Consider the following 9,966-nt stretch of genomic DNA (forward strand, 5'->3'; position numbering starts at 1 on the left):
CAGGGTGGACACACAGCCCCGTCAGCCCTGTCCGGTCACCCTGTGCCCGCTGTCACCCACCCCAGGGTGGACACACAGCCCTGTCAGCCCTGTCCGGTCACCCTGTGCTCGCTGCCACCCACCCCAGGGTGGACACACAGCCCTGTCAGCCCTGTCCGGTCACCCTGTGCCTGCTGTCACCCATCCGGGCTCACCTTGCCGGCGTGCAGGGCACAGCGCGTCAGCCCAGTGACGCTGCCCACCTCCCTCAGCACCTTCTTGCTGTTGATGTCAGCGCGCCAGGAGAGGTTCCTCAGAATGCTGGAGACCACCTGGAGGGGCAGAGCAGGGTGAGTGACCACTGGGACTGTCCCCCACCCCAGGGAGCCCCACCAGCACCCACCTGGTGCAGCTCCTCGCTGTCGGAGCCCAGCTGAGCCACGATGGCCTCCATGCAGCCCCGGCGGGAGCACAGCGTGGCCTGCGGGGAGGACAAGGGTGGTGAGGATGACGCCGTGACCCCCAGACCCGGCTGACCCCCCCCAAACCTCTGCCCCCCACCTTGTTGACCACGTCGCCGAAGGTGAGGTTGGTGAGGGCCATCCCCGCGTAGCGTCGCAGCGCCAGGTTCAGGGGGTCGTTGGTCATCTTGTGCATCTCGTAGTCCACCTGCAGCAGCTCGGCCACAGCCTGCAGCCCACCTGTGGGACGGGACAGCGGTCACTTGGGGTTCCCCCACCTCCAGCACGCCGTGTGGCTGCGGTGCAGAGGGAAGGAGCCCCCTCCCCGCGCTCACCCAGCTCGTTCATGGCCCGCCGGTACTCCTCGTCGAAGGACAGCTTCATGATGGCACAGGTGGCCTGGCAGATCTGGGGCTCGATGGGCACTGGCACTGCGGGGGGATGAGGGTCAGTCCCCTCTGTCACACTCCCAGCCCCTCCCAGCCCCGCCCAGCCCCGGCCCGGCCGTACCCGCGCCCTCGGGGCCCCGTCCCCCGTCCCGGCTCTGCATCTGCAGCCAGTCCCAGCAGGTCTCCGAGTAGGAGCGGATCTGCTCCAGCACGTGCAGCACCCGCATCTCCTTCTTGGCCTGGCCCTCGTCGGGCTGGGAGAAGACGATGTTGTGCAGAGCGGCGTTGGCTCGCATCCGGGCATCCTTGGCGCCCGTGGGGCTCTCGGGGGGCCCCGGCTCCCCGTCGGAGTCGTGCAAGATTTGGATGAGCAGGGGCAGGCAGCCCGACTTGCGCATGGCCTGGCAGCTCTCCTGCGAGCTGGACATGGCCAGCAGCGTGCGGGACATGTCCTCCTTGTCCCGTGTGGCCAGCATGGACAGCAGCCAGAACACCACCTCCACCTGCGGGGGGACACGCGGGGGGCTCACACTCAGCCCTACCGCGGGCTCAGCCCGCCCCAGCCGGGCTCCGGCTGCTGCTCCTCACCTTGGTGTTGCCCCCCTCCTCGGGGTGGGTCGGGGGGTCCAGGCTGCCGTCCCCCTCCATGCCCGGGACCTTCCCGCAGAGCTGCAGAGGAGGGGGCAGGTGGGGGGGGCTGCACTGCAGCGCCCTCGCCCCCATGCCCAGCCCCTCCCCACTTTCCTGCCACCCCCCGCGACTCCCAGGCGTTGCTTCCGTCAGTGCCAGGGGTGTATTTTAAGCTAAAATCAGGGAGGGGGGGGCTGCTACAGCCGCGGGCTCAGGGAAGGGAGAGCGTGGGCGAGCGAGCAGGTGGGCAGCGGGGAGGGGGCTGAGCCTGCGGAGCTGATGGAAGGGTTGGAAATGGGGGGGCTGTGCGGATCTGGGGGTGTCTGGGGGTGTTGGAGGGGCTGGGGGTGATGGGGGGCTGTCGGTGTTGCCACGTGAGGCTGTGCGTGATGGTGGGAGGGGGGTGGTGATGGGACCGTGTCGATGGAAGGGCTGTGGGTGACGGTGGGGCTGTGGTGATGGCAGCCTGGGACAGTGGCGGTGGCAGGGCTGTGGTGATGGCAGCCTGGGACAGTGGCGGTGGCAGGGCTGTGGGTGACAGTGACGATGGCCATGGTGTCAGGGGAGGAGCTGTGGGTGACAGTGGGGCCATGACGAACGTGGGGCTGTGGGTGACAGTGACGATGGTGATGGCAGCCCACGATGATGATGGTGATGGGGCTGTGGGTGACAGTGGCGATGGCCATGGCAGCCTGTGATGGTGACAATGGCAGGGCTGTGGGTGACAGTGGGTCCGTGGCCATGGTGGGGCTGTGAGTGACAGTGACGATGATGATGGCAGCCCACGACGATGATGGTGGTGGGGCTGTGGGTGACACTGGGACCATGGCGATGCCAGCCTGTGACGATGACGATGATGATGGCAGGCTGCCCACCCTGGCGTCTCGGTCGGCGGCAGATGCCGCGGGAGCCCCCGCGCCTGCCCGCCCGCCATGGCCTACTTCTGGTCTCCATGGCAACTGCCCATTTCACGGTGCCCGAGCCACACAAAGCCCGGGCTGTGCCGATGGGGACAGCGCGGGGACAATGGCGGGGGGGCCGTGCTGGCCCCCTCCTCCACCCTCCCTGGCTCCATCGCCCCGCGGGGACCAGGGACACCCCGGCCCCGCTACCTGCGGCTCCGGCTGCTGCGCCTTGTCCTGCACCTCCATCAGCTCCTTGTCGATCTGCTCCAGCCGGGATGCCCGGATCTGGGGGAGGGGGAGGGCAGAGAGGGAGTTGGAGAGGTCTGGGACACCCCCAGAACCACAAAAAGATGGGAGGGAGGAGTTTCAGTGTGCAAGGACCGGGGTGTGAGGAGCTGGTGTAGGGTGTGAGCAGCTGGTGTAGGATGCAAAGAGCTGGTGTAGGGTGCCTGGAGCTGCTTGGAGGGTGCCCAGAGTTGAGCCCATCAGTCTGGGGCCCCCCAGGGGAGGGACAGGGGGAGTTTGGGGGTGCAGAACCCGACCTGTGCCCGCTGCACCATCTCATCGGCCGTCCCGAAGCGCTCCTCCATCAGCGAGCGGATGTGCTGCGCCTCGAACTGCAGCTGCTGCCGGATCAGATCCATCTGCATGGAGAACTGGAGGGGCACAGGGGGTGGCATGAGCGGGGCAGGGTCCGGGCGGTGCCCCGTGGCCTGGGAGGGGGGGACAGGGGCTGTCCCCCACTCACCGTCTCCACGTGGGGCAGCTCGTCCAGGCGAGTGGCCAGGCTCTGCAGCTGCGCGTAGTACCAGACCTTCTCCTTCTCCTCCTTCTCGATCTCCCCCAGCAGAAAGCACCTGGGGAGAGGGGAGGACCCCATCAGCACAGCCCCCGGCCGCCCGCCAGCCCCCGTTATCCCCCAGCCCCTCACCTCTCTCGGTCCAGCTCCTCCAGCATGCGGAAGGTGGCCCTGCCCAGCTCCCCGGGGCCGTCCCGGTGGGAGGCGGGGGCCGGCGGGCTCTCCTCGGCGCCGCGCCCGGCGCTCGTCACCTCCGGGGCGAACTTGAGGTTGTAGAGGCTGGTGATGTCCATCTGCAAGGCTGGGGACGGGGATGGTGGTGTCAGGGTGGGCTTGGCAGGGTCCCCCCCCCCCCTCCCCACCCTGCCCAGTACCCACCTTTGAGCTGGTCCAGCACCTCCGTCTGCCCCGAGGACACCATGACTCGGGCCTCCTGCTCCAGCTTGCCCTGGAGGTGCTTCAGGACCTCCTAAAACAGGGATGGAGCCGTTGAGAACGGGGAGATGTGGATGGAAACCCCCTCTAGCTGGAGGTCTGTGCCCCCCCCCACCCACCGGGCCTGTCCCCACCTTCATGTCCGAGGTCTCATTTTCCAGCTTGGAGAGGTGGTTGGAGTTGTCCTCCAGCTCCCGCCGGAGGTGGCTGTTCTCCTTCTTCAGCGCCTCCACCTGCCGCACCAGCTGGTCGTACGAGGCGATGGAGCCGGACATCTTCACCTCCTCCAGCGCCTGCGGGGGGGCGTGGGGGTGGGCAGCACCCCGGGGGGCTCCCCAACACCCTCACAGCCCCCCAGCACCCACCACCCGCCCAGGACCACGGCACAGCGCCGGGCACCCCACCGCCCGCACCCCCTGAGCCCTGGAAGAGCCGGTGCCCCCCCAATCCCCCCAGGGGGGCGTCCCCGGCTCGGGGGGGGGGGGGTCCAGCGCCGCCCCCACCAGTCAGGGCCCCCCCAGCCCCCGCCAGCCCCCGCCTGGTTCCCACCCTCCGCACAGCTCCGCTCTGCGCTCCCTTTGTCTCGCTTTTGTCTTCTCTCGCTCCCGACCTTCTCCCGCTCCTCTCCCTCCAGCACCGGGGGCAGCCCCGGCCCCTCCGCGGCCCCCCCGCCCCCCTCTGTCCCCCCCCCCGACCCTCTCAGGCCCCCTGTGCCCCCCAGCCAACCCCAGCCCCCCCAAACCTCCTCTTGCCGCAACGCCCGCGGCCGCCCCTCGCACCTGCCCGGGTGGGGGGGACACACACGACGCTGTCACACGCGGGGAGGGGGGGCCGGGGCCGGGGACCCCTCGCCACCCCCCCAGAGGGTCGGGCCGGCAGCGGGAGCGCGACGGCCCCACGGTGCCTTCGTCAGCACCACGTGTGAGCGGGGGGAGCCGGCAATGGGGGGGCTGGGGGGTCCCCTCCTCCCCCCTGCTGCTCCCCCCCCCCACCCCCCCCCCCCCCGCGGGCGCGGGGGGGGCGGGGTAGATCGCACCCCCCCCCCCCCCCCAAGGCTCTGACACCCCCAAAACTGCCCCACGGCGGCTCCCTGGGGCCCCTCTGCTTCTGCAAATCCTTTTGGGGGTCCCAGCACCCCCTGCTAAGCACAGAGGCTCCACCAGGCAGTGGTGGGACCCAGCAACCCCCCAAGGCCCCATCGATGTCCTTCGCACCCCCAGGAGCCATCCTGGCCCCCCCAAACTGCTCCTTCACCTCTGCACCCCACAGCGGTGGGGGATCCCCCCTCCTGCCCTATGGGTCCTGCTGTGGGGCCCCCCCTTGAAGCACCCAGATCTGCCCGTGATTCCCAAGGGACACAAAGCCCCCGGTGCCAACCCCCCCAGCTGCTAAAAATTCCCCCCGGGAGAGAAAAAACCCCGGGAGGATGGGACAGGAGAGGGTGGGGAGCAGAGGAAGGGTGGAGGTGTGGGATGAGGGATGCAGGATTGGGGATTCAGGGTGGACGGTGAGGGATGCGGGAGGATGGGTGAGGGATGAGGGAAGGTGGAATGCAGGATGATGGATGCGGGATGACGGAGGCAGGGTGAGGGATGATCAGGATCCGGAATGTGGGATGCAGAGTGAGGGATGCAGAATGGGGAATATGGAATGCAGAGTGCCAGGTGAGGCAGATGCGATGATGGATGCGGGATATAGGATGCAGGATAATGGATGCGGGATGCGGGATATGGGATGCGGGATGAGCACGGCCTGCTGTTGCCATGGCGACAGTGATGGGGGAGCACAGGCGGTTCCCGGCCCTTCCTGAGGACTCAGACGTGGAGGGTGGGGGTGTTCAGCCCTATAGGGGAAAATGGGAGCCAGGGGCTTCCACTGCTCCAGGGGAACATGTTCCCCCCTCCCCAGCACCCCAAACCTGTGGGTACCCACCCAACAGCTCAGTCAGGGGGCCCCACCCTGTAAGACTCTGGGGTGCTCCAGCTCTCTCCTGGTGGGGTCAGGGCTGGGATATTCGGGGGGTTGATGGAGGTGGGGGCTGAGCTCTGGCCCTCCAAATTCCTGGCAGGGCTGGCTGAGCGCAGCGGCCGCAGCAGCGCCGGGATCTGCAGCCTGCGGGGAGGGGCTGGGGCCTCACCTGCATCCACGAAGCGGCGAGACACAACGGGAAAGGGGGGCCAGGGCTGCGGGAAAGGGGGGCCAGGGCTGCGGGAAAGGGGGGCAGAGCTGTGGGCCAGGGCTGCAGCTACGCTCCAGCACCCTGATGGTCACTGTCCCACAGGACCCAGTGTCCCCCCATGGGCTGGATCCCAGGCAGAGTCGTGGGCTGACCATGGGGGGATGTGATGCCTCGGGGTCCTGGGTGTGTCTCTTCTGACCCCCAAAAGCTGCCCCTCTCTGCTGAGGGCACCCCAGGACTGGCTGAGGCCACTGGTGGGGCCTGGATGCATCCAGCAATTTCCTGGCAGGGCAGATGCTGCAGCAGATGAAGCAGCAGCTGCACTGCCCAGCACACCCCACTGTGAACCATGCTGCCTACTCCACAATGCCCGCAGTGCCCACTGCCAACCCTCACTGCCCACTGCACTGCCCACAGTGCCCACTGCCCACCACCCCACCGTCCTCTGCATTGTCCATCACTGCATTGTCCTGCCCACAGCACCCACTGGCCACTGCTCACCATAGCTGATGCCACCTTGGCCTGGGCAGAGCAGGGCAGGGCCTGGGGGGGCCTTGGGGATACCCCAAGCTCCCCGCACCCCTCGGCTCACTGCAGCCTGGCAGCAGCTCTGGGGACAGGGACCGCTGCCATCAGCCGAGCGCAGCCATGTCCAAAGCCACAGCTGAGCCCCCGGCCGGCTGCGGCTCCCGGAGCCCCCGGGGACATTAAACAAACAGCGTGTTGTCACCAGCTCGGGCTGATCGACCCGGCCCCGGGGACCCCCGGCCACAGCAAACCCCCCCCTGGGGAGCACAGGCCCCCCACCTCGACCCTGCACGCGTGTGGGGGCACACGCAGGGACACCGGGACTTGGGATCCATCGCCGTCCCCTTGCACAGCACCGACCCCCCTCCCGCAGCCCCCTACACACACACACACACATCACGGCCTGGAGATGGATGTGGGGCCCTGGTGGGGCGAGCATTGGGGTCCCCAACACCCCCAGCACAGCCCCCCCCCCCCCCCAATGCAGGGCCCCCCCACGCCCCAGGGCGCCCGTGGGAGCCAGCAGGGTGGAACGTGCTCAGGCCAGCAGCCACCTCCCCACCCCCATCCAGGGGTGACTGGGGACACCCCTGCCCGGGGACACGGCGCTGGGACCCTTGGGGTGCCCCCTGGGTGGGGCTGACGTGCTGGTTTAGAGGCCGAGGTTTTTCAGGGACCGGTTTGGGAGGTGGATTTAGGGTGCGGGTTTGTGGGGAAGGTTCGGGGTGCGATTTTGGGTGAGGTTTTGGGGCTCCAAGTCTGGGGCTCAGCCCCAATCCCCGGCCCAGCCGCGCTGGGAGAGCATCGGGAGGGGGGGTCTGCGGGGAGCCGAGCTCGCATCGAGGTGGGGGGAGCTGCTGTCACCCCAGGGAGGACCCCCCCGTCTCGCCCGCAGGATGGGAATGAGATGGGGATGGGATGGGGATGAAGGTGAGGATGGGGACGGGGGGTTCTGCTCCGTTTTCCCCCCCCCCCCGCCCGGCGACTCCTCGCCGAGCCCCGGCATTGTCCGGCTTTTGTCCCTGCAGGATGCGGGGGATAAACGCTGCCCGACCCTCTCGATTCGCCCTGAACCCCCTGATCCGCCCTGAACCCTCCTGTCCCCCAATATCCCCCCGATGCCCCTGATCCCCCGGGATGGAGCCGCGCCCGCCGCAGGATCCAGCGCAGCCAGGGCCGGGGGCACCTCCGCCGCGGGGAGGGGGCGCAGATCGGGGCCCCCCCGGTGCATCCAACCCCCCGCAAGCCGAGACCGCACCCCGATCCCCGCCGGCCCCACCGCGCAGCCCCCCCGCTTCCCCCCATCCCTGGCGGCTTCAGCGGCCGGAGCCGCCGCGACCCCCGGGGGGCTCGGGGGGTGCGCGGGGGTGCGGGGGGCAGGTGCGGCCGTACCTCATCCCCGGCGGTGCGGAGCGGTGCGGGGCGGTGCAGAGCGGTGCGGAGCTGGGCGAGGCTCCGGCGCGGCCCCGAGCAGCCGCATCCCGCCCCCGCCCCCCCGCTCCCGGTCGGGATTTTCCAGCGGCGCCGCCGCCGTTAGAGGGCGGCACCGGGGGCTCCCCGCGCTCCCCCCGCGCCCCCCCCGGGCTGTGCCGGGCGTGAGGAGACGAGACCCCCAAGGAGGGCTCCGTTCGCCTCCATCCGCCTCTTTTCCAGCCTCCGCAAAAACGCCGGGATCTGCCCGGTCCCCGTGTCCCGGAACGCACCTGCCGCTCCCGACCGGACCGGTCCCTCCAGACCGGACCGGTCTCTACAGACCGAACCTGCTCCCTCAGACCGAACCGGTCCCTACAGACCGAACCGGGCCCCCCCGACCGAACCTGTCCCCCCGGAGCCGCCCGGTGCCGTCGCCGTGTGCTTGGGGAGCCGCCCAGGGTGCGGCAGCACCGGCTGAGCCCCGGTGTCCCCCCGGGATGAGCGGGACCCTCACGACGACCCCTCTGCAGCCGATGCCGACCGTGACCGTGGCTTCTGCCGTGTGCCCAGGCCACTGTCACCCACCGAGGCCACTGTCACCCACCTCCCGGCTAGGGCGTCCTGGCCCTCCGGGCATCGCCCCCCGGGGCTGAGGGTCCCCACACGGCCCCAGTGACCCCAGCCCGGTCCCCCCAGAGGCCACCAGCGAGGGTGGGACGAGGACTCTCAAGGTCACGTTGCTTTAACAAAAAGGGACCCAGTGCCAGGGGACCTCCCCCAGAGGACAAACGGCCCTGGCACCACCGGGAATGGGATGCAGGGGGTGTGAGACTCAAAGGGCTGGAGCTGGGCCCCGAGGGACCCCCGAGGGATCCCCAAGGGACCCCGGCCAGCAGCAGGGACAAGCCAAGACCACCCTGGGGACAAATGGTCCGGCTTCACCGCAGAACTTGGCTCTGGTGATGAGCATCGGGTTTCTTGCACTCAGTCCAGGATCATCCACCTGGGATCAACCCCTCTTGGATCACCTCCCTTCCCATCACCCCCTCATCCCTGAGAGCAGTTTCTCCCCTAAAACACCTCCCTCCCTCCCAGCCTGAGCTGCAAACCCTCAGTTCACCCCCCACCTGCTGCCACTCTGTGATCCCAGTCACCAAAATCCTTGGGGATCCCAAATCAGGGACGAGAAAATGGTTTGGGGTTTCGACATCCCCTGATGGGCCTTGGCAGCTCCTCCTGAGACCAAGGCTGGTTCTGAGCCCTGGGAATCTCCCTACCTCCCCCCAATTCCACATTTCTGCATTCCCAGTGTTTATATTAACAAATAAAGTTAAATAGATGGAAATACTGTAAATATAAAAGTGCCATTCCCCACTTCCCAGCAAAGAGCAAGGAACTTCACTCATTCACTAAACCACACGAAGATGAGCTGTTTGCCGCAGGTGCCGATGGAAAGCAGTGCCAAAAAACCTGGGAATACTCAGGAAAACACCCAATCACGGTGGAGTGATGAGTTTAGCACACCCCAGCCCCCTGCCCTGGGAAGGGAGAGGCAGGAGACAGATGGATCCAGGCGGAATTTCTTTATTTACACTGGCCGAGGCTCCCTCCTGGTGTTACTTGAGCGGGATGAAGCGGGAGGAGTGGGTGGCACCGATGCCGGGCCGGCCGTGCTTCACTGGCTTGTACGTGATGGAAAACTCGCCCAGGTAGTGGCCGATCATCTCGGGCTGCAAGAGGAGAGACCCATGCTAGGGACAGCGCTGGGGGCACAGGGACATCCCCACCCATCCCCATCCCAGCGCTGGCAGGAGCCTGGCACAGCTGGTTATTCCAGCTGGGATCCTCCCACAGTGCTTTGATGTGGAGCCAGAGGGGCTCCCCCAGTTCAGCCCCTCCCAGGAGAGGTGACACAGAAACCACAGGGGCATTTGTGCCCTTCCAGGTGGGATTTAATGCCAGGTAGGAGCAGGAAATGGCATTTAATCCCACTGCTGGTATCAAGTGACACAACCCTGGGGGTTATTCCACTCTGGGGAAAGCTCAGGGATCTGTTTCATCCAGAAGTGCTGCCGGCGGGCTGGGAGCCAGGGCTGAGCACATGGATCACTCCACAGCTATTTCAGTGCTTCAGAGCCACACTGAGACCCCTGTGGGAGCTGCCCCTCCCTGGGATGTCACCTCCAGGTGTCCCTCTGAGGCAGCCCTGCTCCAAGGAGCATCCTGGAGCCCCAGGATGTCACCTCCA

General features: G+C 67.8%; 2 protein-coding genes across 4 annotated transcripts in view; both read right to left on the bottom strand.

The window, feature by feature from the left end:
- APC2 (APC regulator of WNT signaling pathway 2) overlaps positions 1-7,799 on the bottom strand; it is a 15,577-nt gene extending 7,778 nt beyond the window's left edge. Inside the window, exons 1-13 of one of the 3 annotated variants that reach the window (XM_042030557.1) lie at positions 7,698-7,799; positions 3,733-3,891; positions 3,542-3,632; positions 3,296-3,464; positions 3,113-3,221; positions 2,907-3,020; positions 2,572-2,649; positions 1,418-1,498; positions 951-1,332; positions 776-871; positions 541-680; positions 383-460; positions 195-311 (exon numbers count right to left, since the gene is read on the bottom strand). In XM_042030557.1, the coding sequence (XP_041886491.1) occupies positions 195-311; positions 383-460; positions 541-680; positions 776-871; positions 951-1,332; positions 1,418-1,498; positions 2,572-2,649; positions 2,907-3,020; positions 3,113-3,221; positions 3,296-3,464; positions 3,542-3,632; positions 3,733-3,873 (1,596 nt within the window). In that variant the 5' untranslated portion in view covers positions 3,874-3,891; positions 7,698-7,799. Of the gene's footprint in view, positions 1-194; positions 312-382; positions 461-540; positions 681-775; positions 872-950; positions 1,333-1,417; positions 1,499-2,571; positions 2,650-2,906; positions 3,021-3,112; positions 3,222-3,295; positions 3,465-3,541; positions 3,633-3,732; positions 3,892-4,377; positions 4,559-5,735; positions 5,760-7,697 lie in introns of those variants that run through there. The other 2 variants (XM_042030461.1, XM_042030642.1) reach the window with 2 other exon arrangements.
- A 1,487-nt stretch (positions 7,800-9,286) lies between these two features.
- Positions 9,287-9,966, bottom strand: part of RPS15 (ribosomal protein S15) — a 2,780-nt gene continuing 2,100 nt past the window's right edge. Inside the window, exon 4 of the mRNA XM_042031575.1 lies at positions 9,287-9,448. Within this exon, the coding sequence (XP_041887509.1) occupies positions 9,335-9,448 (114 nt within the window). The 3' untranslated portion in view covers positions 9,287-9,334. The remainder of the gene's footprint in view (positions 9,449-9,966) is intronic.

This window comes from Corvus kubaryi, unplaced genomic scaffold (assembly GCF_017639235.1).
Source record: "Corvus kubaryi isolate FWS band 111438036 unplaced genomic scaffold, C.kubaryi_AGA036_p1.0 121, whole genome shotgun sequence".
NCBI lineage: Eukaryota > Metazoa > Chordata > Aves > Passeriformes > Corvidae > Corvus > Corvus kubaryi.